The sequence below is a fragment of the Botrytis byssoidea genome, assembly GCF_014898295.1.
Source record: "Botrytis byssoidea strain MUCL 94 chromosome Unknown BBYS_017, whole genome shotgun sequence".
Classification (NCBI taxonomy): domain Eukaryota; kingdom Fungi; phylum Ascomycota; class Leotiomycetes; order Helotiales; family Sclerotiniaceae; genus Botrytis; species Botrytis byssoidea.
In genome coordinates this window covers 973,427-990,589 of record NW_024065858.1, presented here as the reverse complement: position 1 = coordinate 990,589, position 17,163 = coordinate 973,427, and the positions used below count along the sequence as shown (strand labels likewise).

General features: G+C 43.5%; 2 protein-coding genes across 2 annotated transcripts; one reads left to right on the top strand and one right to left on the bottom strand.

The window, feature by feature from the left end:
- The first annotated feature begins 4,218 nt into the window (after positions 1–4,218).
- EAE97_008352 (uncharacterized protein) lies at positions 4,219–9,628 on the top strand. The gene is made up of 9 exons (XM_038878866.1): positions 4,219–4,502; positions 4,555–5,114; positions 5,369–6,407; positions 6,539–6,733; positions 6,787–6,900; positions 6,952–7,947; positions 8,045–8,918; positions 8,985–9,099; positions 9,160–9,628. The coding sequence occupies exons 1-9, from the start codon at positions 4,432–4,434 to the stop codon at positions 9,408–9,410; spliced, it is 4,215 nt and encodes a 1,404-aa protein (XP_038730546.1). The 5' UTR covers positions 4,219–4,431; the 3' UTR covers positions 9,411–9,628.
- A 360-nt stretch (positions 9,629–9,988) lies between these two features.
- EAE97_008351 (uncharacterized protein) lies at positions 9,989–16,039 on the bottom strand (the record flags this gene model as incomplete). Its single annotated transcript, XM_038878865.1, has 2 exons — positions 9,989–10,644; positions 10,696–16,039. The coding sequence occupies 2 exons, from the start codon at positions 16,037–16,039 to the stop codon at positions 9,989–9,991; spliced, it is 6,000 nt and encodes a 1,999-aa protein (XP_038730545.1).
- Positions 16,040–17,163: the final 1,124 nt, after the last annotated feature.

The following is a 17,163-nucleotide window of genomic DNA, read 5'->3' as shown; positions in this document are numbered from 1 at the left end:
TCATGTTGTCTTTGAAGAGTTGAATCATCGGTGAATGATTTCTTGAATATCGCGGGTATATGGTACATTTCGGTATCGGTGCAAGTCTCTATATGTATCAGCACGTATTCTAGCATCCACTTTCAATTGTCTATGTGAATAAAACACCATCTCAATCATCGTTGACTAAACCATGACGAGCCGAAGTATCCGTGATTGGCAATGCAATATTCCTGTATTAGAAGCAATAGGACGAAGACAACATTAAGAAGACATGATTATGGTCGCGAAAACTTCGTGCAGTCCAGCACAACATGGTCCAGTAGACGGCTAGGAGGTGTACGTGAATAAATCTCTCGCAAAAATGTTCTGGCCCCGTCAACAAACACACGCTACTTGCGGCTCTCCCCGCACTCCTTGGCGTCTCTCCTCACGAAGGAACTCGTGATTGCTTTGGGTCACTGCCCAAGTAAGAATACTACTCCGCCATACATGCCACCTCGATGTCTCGCCCAACTAGAACAACACCAGCGGCTGGAAATACTGTACGTAAGCTATAATTCGTCCTTTTGCGCTTGTATCATTCGATCATTGTTTGCTAAGACCGAGTAACGGATGCTTGTAAGAATTTATCCGTTTTATATGCAATTAACCCGGATTTCTTGATCATCGAATAAAGATCACTAGAGTTTAGACGCTTTATTGCCTAGTTTGTGTACAAGCAGAAGCGAAAAATAGAGAAGTTACATTCGTTCCGGAGACGAAATGCTCCCAACAGTTGGGTATGGGAGAATACGTGTGATCTGAAACTCAAAATTTTAATTCGACTCACAAATTCGAATCATCCTATCACACCATGAACTTGGAGTAATTCAAAACATAAATACTACAACATCCTTCATGTTTCTCACTGCTGAGATCCTTTCCGTGCATGACTCGTCCTGTACATATCGCGTTGGGAGTCTCATCATGATAGATTAGATATCGGTATGCCATCGAAATTCAAAATTTTGAGAATGACGACGTGTGGGCGGGAAGAATACTTTGACATTTGTGACCCTGCATTGGATGGATCCTTAATAGGATGTGATACCGATACATCTGCCAGCTATATCTCAGGTTATAGCTACCAGACTGGGAGGCGTAACTATGCTTATCATGATGAGGAGTACTGGATATGGGATACTGTTACTTGAAAACATGACGGATACTAAACTCTGTGGATAGATACCAAAAGATGAATGTTCTAACGGTTCACAAGCTTCTGTCCAGCATATGTATCTGCTAGAATTAGATGGTGGAATCCATTCACCTATTTCAAACAAAACTCAATATATATCAGAGTAAATATAGCAAGCTCTTCCTTTCAACAAGTTCGAGTTCCCTTACATACCGATTAATTTTTTGCTTTGTATTCATCGTCAAAATGTCATAATAATACAGAAATCTCCCAATATAGACTGGCATGATTCTTATCGGAACAGTGTAAAAACTAGCACCGGCGCATAGACAGTGAAAATTTGAGCGGCTAAAGGCTACATGGTCTCACTTACAGCTTTCATCCTGATTTCGTTCGGCGAGATATGTCTGAAGAAATAGAAGAATTCATACTGATGGTTGTAGTAGGTGATGCATGTGTGCTTCTGTTCTCCTTCTCATTCAAATTGGGGTCTTCTTAAACTGATTTTTGCTGACATTACATGACTAGTCCTATGGAGTTGCTCATCTGTTTCTGGTCGAAATGAGAAAGGCACCAAAGGACAGGAATATCCACGCATAACCAGATGTATAAGTTCTGTATCTCTTGTACAGATTTGATATTAATGGTAAGGGTACCGATGTATATAGTCATAGGTCATGAGGTATACTGAATCCACTGCTTCTATGCTAGCACTGTTTCCATGCCACAGCCATAATAATTGAACTTAGACACGAAATAACCCAAAGTGCTACGATTCCCGTATGTCTTAAGGACACTACAAATCATTTGATTTTTGAACATTTAAATTCAACGATTGATTGCGGTTCGTCTCTTTCTGAAGCGTATCAGTTGAGACACAGGTGAAGATAGGATGTAACCAAGGGTTCGCGTTGATTCCTCTTTTTGCCATATCTAGAGTGTGTGTGTATCTGCCCCAGGGAACTGCAAAAACAAAGTACTACTACTTGATCAGACATACAACAATCTCTTAACACATCTTTTAAAATTTGTAAATCTAACGGACTCTAGTAAATTGGACCATATACAGATCGAGCAGAGACTCACCATGGATTCTATTGTGGCACTTGTGCAATGAGTGATTGATTGGTGGCCATCAATCCTTCCAATTCCTGCAACCTTACACAGATCATATCGACGCAAACCAAGTGACATCGGAAAGGGTAATATACGGGCTGTACAGACTTCGCAAGCAGGACAGGAACTAAATAGGCATTTTGCGAAGAAAATGAGACATGCAACAAAACTTCTAAAATAACAAAGCATTGATGAGAAAAAAAGTTCATGAATTTCAGTGCATGTGATGTACAAATTTGAATGGATGTTGTGTCAGGATATTTCGTGCGATAGGTCTGTTTGCCCGCACGACATAGGAAGATCGATTTGTCTTGGAGCAATATGATTTAGTGTTGTATATGACATAGACACTCAATCTATGACATGTTGCTGAATAGGAATCTACATTCACAACATTCTTTAAGAAGACGATTGGATGTTGTGATGATGTGATTGATCACCTTGCAATTGCTGTCAACTTTCGGTTGAAGAGGTGTTCATTTAGCGCTGCTCGGCTACAATCACTCGCTTCTATTTTGTTGTCTAGTGCTAACCAAAGTGTAGAACTGAAAATTGAATAATACGATAGACAACAATCATTGGCATTACATTGTTCTTCCGAGCTCGACAACGTTTCGAAGGAGCGGTCTGAATATTACAGCCGACAAGGACAACATGAGAACTTTTTGAAAAGACCGAATCACAACGACGATTGACGTAAACTTATTCGATCTCTTCATGAATCGTGTGAGAACAAAGTGATTTTGTGGAGGACTTATGATGAACCCCAAGAGGATATACAAGCTCACGCAGGTCTTCATGATTCTTGAGGGCCTTCAATGTAATAAAACCTCTCAATTGTGAACGTTCGGTTGAGGCAACGGAAAATAGCTCAGCGAATGGAAAATCGCCGAATTTTTCCCTTCCTAGATATACGGTTCGTTGACTGTTACGAAAGCTGCACTGAGTGCATCGCCGGCATGGAACGGGTTCCTGCGCCCGACGATCAGTTCAATTATGCCGATGTTTTCGGAAGAGCACATCATCTAGTCATGTATCTCTCTTACAAACACCCGAGATTGTCTAGCTCCCGCTGTGTAACAGCCACCGCCGTCTTCACGAAAATCAGACACCGGTTTGAGAGGAGCCTGAGTCACAAATCGCCCTCGGATACCAAATGAATGAATATTGAAATGGTCGATCAATGATAAATCAAATTTGGCAACAAAAACAAAATGAAAAAGTAGCATTTCATGCCGAGAAGCTGGCCAGTCAATTTCTGTGTCATAGTTGCTGTAGGACTAGAATTTGAGGTATTACCGACTGCCACTGTGGGACGATTTTGAACTTAAAACAATGAAAAGGTTTTCAGTGAGCTCTTTGCATAACTAATCTATAATCTTATTGGACTCTTAAATAGACTTCCAAGTCATTAACACGGGAAAAGTCAATTAAACGAACCAGTGGCATATGTGCCATCAGCTCCGACAAAGTTTCGTTGGTCTATTTATAATATCAGGGTTTGACAGCACAAATATTCATTGTATTATTCATGAATAGATAGATGCGCCGTTGTGGCACAGACTCTCTCGCGGAAGTTTCCCCGGAATGCCTGCTTTGGCACTACAGCACATCTGTTCACATCAATCCTCTTTCGTGCTACTAGTTATATCGCGGACACTGAATATTCCCATCTAAAATATGTCAACATTTATGGAGAGGTCGCCATGGAGAAATTGTAGGTGCGCGGACTTCTTCATTGAAACCATTCAAATCGAACTCTACTCCGACATGTCTTTCCCGGGGTATCATCAGCGTTGTGTTTAGCAATGGTCACCTACCGATATGATTACAAGGTTCGAGATCTCCACCAAAAGAAATGTTGTGGCAAGTCCACACAAACATAACGTGCGTCCTGCGGAGAGTGCGTAGGGAAAAATGCGGACATGCGAGATGCTCTGATCTATACACATCCCTCCTTCTTTTCCCTTGTGAATTTATCCATTTTGCTTCTTTGCTTCTTTGCTTTTGTGTTTTTTATAATGCCTCTCTCTTTTCATGGAATAGTATGATGGCTTTAGCACATACTATTGTTGTGCTCTATGTTTGTTTCTAACCTTATTCTCGTCGTTCTTATTGTAATCCACACAATTTGACCCTCACTATATCGAGCGATAATGCCTTCATTTGCTGATCAGCCAGAAGAAGTGAAAACCAGAGAACGAAAAAGAGTAAGGAATCTCTTGAGGTAAGAGTGCTCAGACGTGCTAAAGGCGGGCTAATTTTTAAATTTTTGTCAGGTATTATACCCCCGAGAAATGGAAACTCACCAGAGAAAGTGAAGATGATGATATCAAAACAAATGGGAGGGGACTACTGGAAACAACATGTGAAGCAGAAGAACAGCCGGATATAGCAGAGGACCCGAAAGAAAACGAAACAGGGGGACCGGATTCTTCAAAGCGACTTCGTCATGATCCTACATTGACAGCATTTGCGCAGCTCGGCGCGTACCGATTAAATACTGAAAGATCTTTTATTTCTCTGATGGATTCACATAATCAATATATCATTGCAGAAGCAACAAGGAGTGTCTCTTTACATGAAAGAGATGTTACAAAACCTGGCGACGAGATCTTCCTTGGGGCCCGCATTTTGGATATGCATTGGGGAATATGTCCAAACACTATTCAGATATTCACGGCTAAAGACGACACTGGAAACGTGAAAACAAACCTTGTTACCGCAAATCAGACTCAGTATGTAATGAATGATCTCTCTGCTATCGAAAAATACAAAAATCGCCCCTACATTGCGGGATGGCCGCATATGAGATATTATGCCGAGGTACCTATATATAGTGAGTAGTTCGATCGATTTATTCCTTGAAAATAGCTTTCCTGGGTCGCTCAGTCATCCTCAGATTCGTTCTTAAGCCTCTCATGTCTATCAACTAGCCATGAAAAGCCTGAACAGCTGGACTAAGATTTCCACGCATTTGGGTTTCACTTTTCTCATCAAAAACCATTCTTGTCGGGTTGTCATTGTCTGTATCTCAGGGCTGTGGAATAACTCCCAAAACTAGCATTGGTTCTGACTCCACGACTTTATTAGGTCCGGAAAATATTGTAATAGGAACATATTGTGTAGTAGACAACAAACCACGAATGGAGGGACTAGACGAGGAGGGATTTATTATATTAAATGAGATTGCAAAAGCAGTTATGAGTCACCTTATTCTCATCGAAAAACAAGACCATCTAGAAAGGGGAGAGAAGATGGTTAAAGGCTTGGGGTATTTTGTCGCTGGTAAATCCAACTTGGGCGAAGGATTAAAAGATACATCACAAAATGGAATGGATCCTCAGCCTGTGTGTCATTCTCATCCAATTGACACGTCTGACCCATCATCAATAACAAAAGAAAAAATGGAGATTCGCCAAACACAAGTGGGTTCGGTTAGCCCACCAGATCAAACCAACAAGTCATCTTCTCTTTCGTCTGGATTTGAAAAGGCTAGAATGATCGAGAGAAATAGGCCCAGTATAAGTAGAACCTCTTCGACGGAATTCGCTCGACAAGAAACCCTTGCGATCACGAGGCTCAAACAGGTATTCTCCCGAGCGAGTCAACTTATACTTGAGGCCATGAGTCTTGATGGAGTTTTATTTGTTGATGCATGTTTCAGAGATTCAGCAAGCAAACTTGCATCCAAGAATAAAATCGTTTCCAGTGCAACTCATGATAAGTCTCAAGGCTGGACTCAAAATAAAGACGTGATCAAAGTGCCCGCTTTTTTGGATGAGATAAAACTCGAAGGAAGACAAGCAGGGAAGGTTTTAACAAGTGAGTTGCTTGGATGCAAAATCAGGCATGATCAAAATTCCTCTCATCTGGATGAGCCTACGAACATCACCCTCACACAGGCGACTGTTAAAGGCTTAATGACATGTTATAGCCAAGGTCGAATGTTTGTTTTGCATGTAGATGGATCTTTAAATCTTGATTTAGAACCAGAATCATTCGAAATTTGCGAGAATGGGAATTTCGAGCCTGACAGAAAATTGGTCGCAGCTTGGGTCGCAGAGCTGATCAAAATTTGTCCTGGTGCACGCACAATTGTGTTTTTCCCTCTGAGAGACCAACAGCGAGAGTGAGTATTTACCTGTGCGGCTACAAATTCTACCATTCATGAGAGGCAAAAATTCTGGCCTGTAACCTCTCCTAAAACAATTTTCCACCATTACTCTGTCAGTAAATCTTCATTTCTAATCATGTGCACAGTCAGTGGTTTGCGGGAAGCTTTGCATGGACAACAAGAGAGCTCAGAATCATGACCGCCGAAGATCTCACCTATCTTACAGCTTTTGGGAACTGTATCATGGCGGAAAAGTCCCGTCTAGACTCCGAACTTGCAGATCGTGCCAAATCTGACTTTATCTCTGTGGTATCTCATGAACTACGCTCGCCGCTTCATGGGTTCGTATTCAATCATCTCTCATATGAACTACTAAGCTAACCTTCTCATACAGTGTATTAGCCAGTGCAGAAGCACTTCGAGATACTTCGACTGGCGACGAACAAGATGATATGATTCGTTCTATCACCATCTGTGGTGAAGTTTTGTTGGATACCATGGATCACATGTATGAAAAAGTCTCTTGTGTCGTGTGAAACACTGCTGACACCAAAAAAAGTCTGGATTACGCAAAGATTACAAACAAAGGAGACACTAAGGATATGAAGGACCTGCCAGTACAATCTAACGGGTTGAATGCCGACTTTGATCTTAGTAATCTCATTGAAACAGTCATCGAAGGAGTCTCAGCGGCACAAAGTTTCCGACAGTTAACTTTCGAGGGTCCACGTTCCGTCGACAACACTCACCTAGATGTGACCTCGGATGAAAACTACACGTCAGGTAATGTTGTAATTGTTCTTGAAATTGATTGGCAAAACTCGTGGACCTTTAACTCGCAGATAAGTAGTTGGAGGCGCATTTTGATCAATCTTTTCCAAAATGCACTCAAATATACCGAGTTTGGGTATGTTCAGGTCCGCCTGACAGCATATGAGACCGAAGATGGTCAGGTTGCGAGATTGTCTGTTGTAGATTCCGGGAAAGGTATATCCAATAATTATTTAAAGTACGAATTATGGACACCTTTTGTACAAGAAGATCCTATGAGCATTGGTACAGGATTGGGCCTCTGCATCGTTGGCAAATTGGTAGATGAGCTCGACGGGACAATTGATATATCAAGTACAGTCGGTGCGGGTACAGTTGCCCAAGTGGACATTCCAATTAAGCATACGGCGGAATTTGATGAAAATGAAGAGACAGACAGCAACAAACTGATACGAGAGACAAGAGATCGTTGCCGAGGATTGTCGATGTGTCTTCTCGGCCTTGATAACTATCCAGATCCATGCGAGATACCTACAGATGCGCGGTCTGCACAGGATAGAACAATGACTGCGATTAGGTCTGCATTTGCAAATTATGCCGGTGATTGGTTTGGAATGGTTATTAGGAAATCTCGTTCTAGCGTTTCTGCTACCGGTGTCATTTCTGTTTGTTTGAAATCAAAACTTCATCGGACGGACCGAACTCGACAAAAACCTTTGATTATATTTGAGGATACCACGAGGACTTTGGATAAAGAAGAAGGTGAATTTTATCTGACACAGCCGTAAGTAGTAGATCCTTCCCGTTGAAGTTTTGAGAAATCTCTTCTATCAACATTTGTCATTATTACTACGTCATGATTGTTTCTGACTTGTCCTTAGCTTTGGTCCCTACAAATTGGCGAGAGTCTTGGGACAATGCATCGACTATCTTCAATGCAAGGATACTACACCAAATGATAATGATCCATCCAGTACATCATTCAAATTGTCATCTAGCACAGGTTCAACCCCAATACTCACGCCATCTAGTAGTGAATATCCCGGCATTAAGAGTACCGAATTCGATTCCAAATATGTCAAAAAGGAAGAAAGACCCAGACTGGTCTTGCGTCAGCACTCCAGCGAATCTATAGAATCACTGAGACCCAAATTCGAAGTACGTAAGCATTCAAATGAATCAACGGACTCGGCAGTCGACATGAGATCAAGTGAAGAGCCTGTCGTGACTTATCACTCCTTTCCTTTTCCAGAGGAATTGCCACATTGGTCCAGGGTAGAGAATGGAGTACCTCAATTGATTGATATACAGGGGAAATTGGACAAAAAGGACATGGAGGACCATGTCACAACTAGTGCGCCTGATTCGTGCGAGGCAGGTGCAACTTCAGAAGGACATACAAGGTCAGAAAAACAGTTTTCTGTTCCCGAAAGACCGCTTGTGCGTGAAGAATCTGTGTGCCTAAATTTCTCCTCAAATCTGGAGAAGCTGGCCATTATAGAAATTGCTTCTGTTACTCCAGAAAAATCACAGATTCTTGGAAAGCCATTAGCCATCGAAGGACCTTCGATAGTATCCACCGATAAATTTAGGATCGTTGAGCAGGATCAAATTGGCTCGAAACAAGCAGTTCTTGAGATTGCCAAGCCAGAACCAGAATTGGTATCGACAGCAGAATCTTCTACTGCACCAACTGTCAAAACTTCTGCACGTACAGTCGTTCTTCTCGTTGAAGACAATATCATCAACTTGAAAGTAAGCCTCCTTACCCTTCCTTTCATCTCGTGGCACTTAACTTCCAACATTCTGATGCTGTACCAGGTACTTGTCCACAGCATGAAAAAATTAAAAGAGACGCACGATACTGCATCCAACGGTCTCGAAGCATTCGAGAAATACAAAAAAGCACCCAGTTCATTCAAGCTAATTTTTATGGGTAACCTCCCTTCTCCTAATCCATACCCATCTCGAGCCCGCCCCCACTAACCCCTCTTAGATATATCCATGCCCATAATGGACGGACTCACTTCCGCGCGTTGCATCCGCGACCACGAAAGCCTCTACAATCTCCCCCGTGTGCGTATCGTCGCTTTAACCTGTTTTGGTACTGAAGAACATCGTCGAGACGCTGCCATGAGCGGTATTGACATCTTTTTGACCAAGCCAATTAATATGAAGAGTTTGAAGCCGGTCGTTGATTTGGATCCAGAGAGTGTAGAGGAGGGCGTGATGGCGGAGAAATTTTAGGTGTAACAACCATTTGTGATCGTCATCGGAAAAAGAAATCGTACTGGATGGGAAAGGGATGGACTGGGCTGGATATATGTGGATGTTCGGAGTTTTGTATTTATTGTTAGCTGTGCTGGTAAGGATCAGGCTCAGTCATTTATTCGCCTTCGGATGTACCTTTAAGTCTAATCGACGTGGTGTTCTTACCTTGAAGAAATGAAACGTCTTTCAACACGCGTGGATTTTGTATAGTTTATCCTCAGGTTCATTGTGCTGCTTACTGGCACATCTTTTCCAATTCACTCAAACCCCGAACATTAATCAACAAGCCAGATAAATCAAAAATACAAAATGAGTAATTATCCCTCATCTATCTAAGCTTGTAGTAAACGATTAACCAATCCCAACAAGCAACCAGAAACGAATGGTATCATTTATTTCATCCATCCATCTTCATCTTTCATGTATCATAGCACTGCTCTTCGTACAAAATTACAAGGTCGTTTGTTCCCGTTCTCCGCTCTCTTTCACGTTAGCCAATCCGCTTCTCATGCATACACTTATAATACACCTTCAACACCCTCATCCCTCAATCCTCACCCCTGACTGCCACTACTTCCCCCGGCCTTATCCCCCATAACATCAATATATCCTCTCCCCTTCTTACCCTTTCTGACCGTTCCCTTCCTTGAACCCGCCGTTGGCGGCCCCAATAAATCATCAATACTGGATGCGGTGCTCATTCCCGTACTTGGTCTAGTGGGTGGCGCACTTCCAGTACTCGTCAATCCACTCAGATTTCCACCCATGGCACTCCCATTACTCTGCGTCCTAGCCATTGCTGGGGCCATAGGAGGCTTCACCAGCCCACCATCCGCTAGACGCCCAATATCACCAGAACCACTAGAAGCTCTTTGAGGTGGTGCGCTTGCTGAGCTAACGGATCGTGGGGGCATGCTTAAGTGACCTGCCGCAATGGACATCACGCTACCGCTAGCTGATCTTGGTGGACCTGTAGCTCTTGGTGGAGGTGGAGTTGCTGATGGAGTAGGGGTATTTTCTGCCCCTGCTTTTTTATTGATCCATCTTTTAAGATCCGGATCATAGACAAAACTACTTTCTTCTCCAAGTTTAGCTCTAATAGCTTTCTTGTCTGGTACGGCATCGGATGAAGCAGCTTCTTTTTTACCACCTCCGAACCAACCAAGTCCCCAGCCTTTCTTTTGTGGAGCGGGCTTTTTATCCTTTGCGGCTAGAGAGTTATTAGTATCGTTGTGATGCATGGAATCAAAGATGTACTTACCGTCAGCTTCAGCGGCTTTGCGGAACGCCTCATCCGCTTCTCTATCTTTCTCCGCTTTTGTCTTTTCTCGACTTGTATCTACAGATGCCTTCAATGCAGGAATGTCATCATCGTCATCATCCATGAAGCTTTTCTTTGGCTTTGTGCTGATTGGCGAATCAGGTCGCTCCATTGAATTTGGCTCATACGATGGAGGTTCGTATCCTGTGCTTAATGAGGGTGGCTCATAAGAGTTTCCAGTCGGTGGTTCATATCCAGTTGAGGATGGGGGTTCGTATCCATTGTTAGATGGTTCATCACCCCCCATATGTGGTTGATATGAAGGCTGTCCATCAAAGCTCATGGGTTGTGGTGAATCGAAATTGGTTGGAGTTTCCATCGCAGAAGGAATAGCTTGTGGAGTATAAGGAGAATCACCACCAGTATATGGGCTATAACCACTAGATTGAGGCGTGAAGCTAGAGGGTTGATTATATTGCTGAGAAGTTGGACGATATTCTGAAGACATTTGTCTTTGTGGCTCATATATATTTCGACGGAATTCACCTGATGTTCTACCACCCTCAAATGAAGTTCTAGGCTGAGAACCATGCGAGGAACTTGGTGGCTCATATGAGCCTTGTGGAGTATAAGTAGAACTTGCGCCAGGGGCGTATCTCGAAGATGCCTTGGTTTGTGGTGGTTGAGACGCTGACATGATTCCATTAATACCCAGACCTCCACTTCCATTACATGAGCTACCATAAATATCCGCGACTGACGGTGATCTGCTTATAGTTGGAGTACCTCCAGCAATGCGTGCAAATGGACCAATATCAGCCTGACTTCCAGCATTCGACATAGTATCGGTAGTATCCTGTTCGTCACCAGCAACAAATTTATTGAATGTTGCCCATACAGAACCGGAGACTTTATCAATGCTAGGTTTTGAGATCCAAGACCCGTTTTCATCCTTGGGTGACGATTTTAATCTGTTGCTAAGATCATCAAGAGATGAAACTAATTGACCATGATGATATGGCGATCTTCTTGTTTGAGAAGTGATTGTCGAAGCAATGCTCTCACAATATTCTAAAGCTTTTTGTCGATGTCCATACTCTGCTAAAACTGCAGCATGATGCAATTTGTAAACTGCCAAATGAGGGCTAGAGGTCACAATACTAGAAGTATTCGAGAGCGATAAACCATACTCATAAACTTCACTTAGAAGAACCGGTTCCAACTCCCTATCGAAATCAAATGGTTGCCTCAAATGATCAGAACCAATGAGTACCACATTTGTACTCGGATCATCAATTCCTCCAAATACAGATGAATTCCTGGCAAACAGGTAACAAATATGTGCAGCTTCAGCTCTACCATAGCCGGAAAGAAGTTTCCCCAAGGCAGCTAAAGCTTTGCTGTCATCTGTGCTGCGATTACTTAGAACAAGACCAAGTGTCTCACGCCATCTATCAAGACCTTCAAGTGCATCCTTCGAAGAAGTCAATGATGTAGATGTGCTGACCATTTGGAAACCGGCACGAGCAGATGGTGGGACAAGCTCGTCGATACTTTCTTCAAAGTTGCCAGCAAAAATCTCATACAAGGCAGCAAGAGGCTCAGTATTATCACCGACGTTCTTCACCTCCTTTTGTACGAATTCTTGAGCGACTTGTTTGTAAAGTTCCTTTGATACAATGTTTGAAATGAGCATTGCATGTGCCCAAAGTCGTTTATCAACAGCTTCCCAAACAGCCTTCTCTCGATCTCCTCTCAATAGATGCTTTCTCATGCGATCTACAGCAGCAGGGTCGACGGGATCAGCCGTTGTTGGATTGGTGGATGACGATGAGATGCCAGAAAGATCTGCTCCGGTTGCATACAATGGCGATTCTTGACCAACTTCATTTTCGATACCCGGGGAGAGAACGGCTCGAACAGCTTTCTCAACAACAGGATTCCCTTCCAAAATACCGTCATTCTCGATGAAGACTTGTAAAATTTTCCAGAGAAGTAAACGTTCTTCAGTACGTTTGTCATCATGAGACAAAACTTGGAGGGATCTTAGGTATGATGCACTTTGTTCCAATATCTCTATACCAGATGCCAACCAAGATAGGACTTCCTTCTTCTTTGCCTTCCCCTTCAACGGGCCAGGGAAGCTTGTCAACCTGTTTTCTAATGGATCGAGATCTTTAACATTTCGAATTTTGACTTCTCCAGGACTTCTAACAACCATGGGTGTTGTTGAAGTCATACCGTATCGAGGTACATCTACGGGGAAAAATGTAATCATAGTACCTCCGACACCCCAAGTAAAAACAGGACAGCCTTTCCATCTTTGCAAAGAATCATGTTCACGGCCATCTATGGGGGCGACATAGTTAACCAAAGATGGTGCTCTGAGGCGCCCAGGGGCGTGAAATGTTGGTTGAGTAGGGGTAAATGCAGATGCGTTCCTAGGGGATAGAGCCTCAATAGAAGCCGGCCTTTGATATGGTTCAGGGATACTCATTTCAAGTCGAGATCCACCAAAAGCTCTTCCAGGAGATTGTGTTTGGGATCTTGGCGGTGGGACAAAGCCATGAGCTGGAGGTGGGCTCAGAGTATTAGAAGGATGCTGTGGCGTGTATTGCGATGGCGACGACCTTTTCGGAGGTGATCTAGCCATACGAGCGACAATGCTTGAATTGGGAGGTGGTGTTTGAGAAACCGAACTCATTCCTTGTGCAGATGAAGCAAAAAACTTTGATTGTTCACCATATATTGGAGTTTGCGGTACGCCGGCATCATTTTCATCAAGCTCTCTGGTGGGTGGAAGTGGATGTGCCCTCAAAACAGGCTCATATCCTGATGAGCTACGACGATCATAATTTGGGACCTCGCCACCGTGACCATGCCCGCGCGCATCTTGGCTTCTCTCAAAGTGAGCCAGTGGACTCGAAGTTCGAGGTAAATGTGGTAATATCGCTTGCGGCGGTGATTGAAGATTTGCTGACGGTGATGGTGCATATTGTGACCGTTGTTGAGGCGGGGCAGGAGAGTATCTAGACTGTATGACTGGTACTGGAGCGCTTGTTGAATGATGCAGAGGTGGTGGCGCCGGGGAATATCGTGAAGTTACAGAAGGTACAGAGGTTTGTAATTGTTGACCTGTCGATGCAATAGGAGCGTAAGGACTTACACGCTCAGGGGCTATCAAGCCACCTTGAACCATTGGAGGTGATTGCATAGGTGGCTGAAGGGATGGTGGTTGTCGCATGGTCGCTTCTTGATGAATTGGAGTCGAATGGAGAGTGTGAACAGAAGCGGGTGAGTAGTTTTGTGGATGCCCAGCATTGATTGACGGAGTATATTGAGAAGGTGCAGGTGTAGTCTGGTGTCGAGGAGCAGCCTTGGGTCTGGAAAGAATAGGAAGATCCTCGAAGAAACCACTATCCGCACCAGACTTCGGTTTTTGAGTACTGAGCCCGATAGGAGGAGTGTTCACAGACTGCTGTTGTTGCTGGAGTGGATATGCACTTGGTGGTGGGTTGTTCAAACTGGCAGCTCTGGGAGGAGCTGGAGGGGCTGATGCGTTGTATCCACGATTCATTTGATTTGTGCTTACTCGTTTACGAGGTTTTACAACTTCCATTGGCAAATCATAAGGAGATGCGTAACCTCCTTTAGCTTTGTCGGCAAAACTTTGAGCTTTAGGTAATTCAGGACGTTGTTGTACTGGATAACTCCCCATAGCAACAGCAGGGTTGAATGGCAAAGAAGTTTCTGGAGTAGTATTCGATCTCGAAAGGTCGGTCAAGAATGGTGCAGCCGGTGCAAAAGCTTTGTTAGATTGCGGCTGGCTTACCGGAACTGCCTCTGCTGGTGTATAGCGACTACTAGTAGCTTGCGGTTTCGTTCCATTGGCATCGAGCCCAGTCACGTGACCATTCAGGCCACCGGCATCTTCACTTTCTTCAACGTCATCCAGAAATCCTTCATCGTCACTCCCAAAAAAAGCAGCTGGATCAACAGCCTTGTCGTTAGTATCCTCATCCTCATCTGGTAAGAGCTCATCGTCGTCATCAAGAAATTCATCGTCTAAGGCGGCTTGCCACTTAGCAGCCAAATCTTCACTACTAGCCTCACCAGTCTCTCCGCCTAAATTCACCGGGAATTCGGAATCAGGCCCGTCGAACGCATCTTGAAGTGCATTTTTTGGAACATTCTCATTATCCATGACCAAATCCGGGACAATGACCTCTGTTTCGGAAAGTTCTGGTGTTGCCTCTAGCGCTCGATCGTCTTGCTCGAAATGTAATGAATCCATAACTTGCATAGTTGATTTTCTTTCAAGTGATGGTTGACCTACATCTAAGTGTTGAGGAGCTGATGTATTGCTTTCATCGAAAAAGCCGTTTTCTTCTGCCGTGTCCTCAGAATTTGTAAACACGAAGTGATCTGTACCAGCGATGGGAGTTTGCGCTCCATCAGAAGGCTGTACAAGTGGGATTCCTTCTTCAAATCGTGCGCGAGATTCCTCATCCTCTTCTTGTTCGACATCTCTCCCGTAAGATTGACCATAATCTGGTGAATATCCCGATGCAGGTTGTGTTTCTTGGGAATCGTCTACGTCATTGAAAGCATCACCGGAGCTTTCTTGTGCGAAAAAGTCCCCTTCAGCATCATGCGCCTCGTCGAAGAACGCGTTATGCGGTGACTGTTCCACCTCATTCATGATGTCCTCGGCTTGAGAATGTGGTATCGAGTGTAAAGTTTCTTGTTCGTGAGAAGGAGGAACGATAGGAAAGGAGTTCGTTCGATCGGATTTAGGCATTATTTTGAAAGGATCTGTATCTGTGCGTGATAGATTCCATTCGGGATCTACTTCATCATCCTCACCCCAATTTACTTCATGCGATGTCCTTGCGAATGAATTCGTACTGACGTGTTTGCTATCATTCGAAGGACAGGTGGTTGGAAAATCTGCTTTGACTTCTTGGGCGACATTTGTTTCCAGGACTTCTTCGTGCGATGGACTCTCATCCATTTCTACACCTCCAGGACTTCTCAACGATGATGTGAGCGCACTTCGCAGATTTGTTAACTTGGAATGTTCCGTATCTCCTCCTCTCATATCATCCGCCTCCACACCCGGCTCCTTCCACGCATCCAAAGTCTCGTCCAATGTTGTGTCGTTTCCAACTGTTGGTTCTTCTCCATTCACTGTATGATCCGAAGGCTTGGGTTCAGCAGCTTCAGCAGCGGGCGGGTGCGCATCTGCAATTGGTTGTGAAAGGGTCTCGGAAGTAATTATATCTGCTGCAGCATTCGGCATAAAGGCAGGATGCCATGATTGATTCCCTGGTTCCGAGGGCATTGCGATTCTCTTAGTATCCTGGAAAAAAAAAGAAATGAATAGTACTATACCAAAAGGCAACAGATTAGTAAATATATAGAGTCTCTTTGGCAGTGACATGTATCATGACTCGAAGACTGAGTTGTATGAACAGAAATGCTCGTAGATATCAAAGTCCACAATTGATCAATCAACTCACTTATACAATGGATCTTAGGAATCTCTTTCCGCTAAAAAACAAAAACAGATTAAAAGGATGATATATTTTGGATTGAAAGTTGATTCATAACTACAAAAGTTTTGATTTTATTCTTTTATTTTTTGTGAAGAAGATAATGGAGAGAACAATTAATCAAATCCCCATATGATTCTGGTGGAAATGGATTGATGTTTTAATGTAAAGGTGGTAAAATGGACTCGGGCCAATTCCAAAGGCGACCTGGCTTGTGAGGCCGTGGGGAGAAGGCTGAGAGAAGGCTGAGAGAAGGCTGAACTCCGGGTTGAAGCTTTCCATTCCGTGACAAAGTTGTGAGTGAGGCCAGATATTGATATTTAATGAATCATGTGGGAGAATTTCAACATGGGTATGAATACGGGGGGAAGGGGGAGGGGATTTGCTTGATTTATATTATTGTATTGATTTACGAAGCATACAACACTTGCCTAAAAGGTACAATGTGATAGAAAATAACAGAATGAAGCTCATGGAATACCTTCTTGTGAATAGAGTCACTGCATTATAATTATTGAAGGGGGAAGCCCCCAAACCCCCATAGCTCGCTGCGCTCGAAGCTCTGCTTGTTAGGTACACACCCTGCAGGAGTCACGATCAGACGATTGCTTCTTTTGAGTGATGAGGAAAAGCAAATCCTTGAGTAGTCTGCCTCCACGGCAGTGGCACCCGGAGGGCCAGCGGAGCGTCATTCCAATCAATCGAAAGATACTAAGTATAGATTCAAAATAAAACATACTGCAGCGTAGTAAATCCAACGACGACATGGTTGACGTGATATACGGAGTACATGTGTGTAATGAATAATGACTAGTGCCTACCCAGGTAGATGCTACTAGGTATATAAAATCACTATTATATTTGTCCTTATCGTCTGCCAAGATATATACCAGCCTACCTACCTACCTGGGCA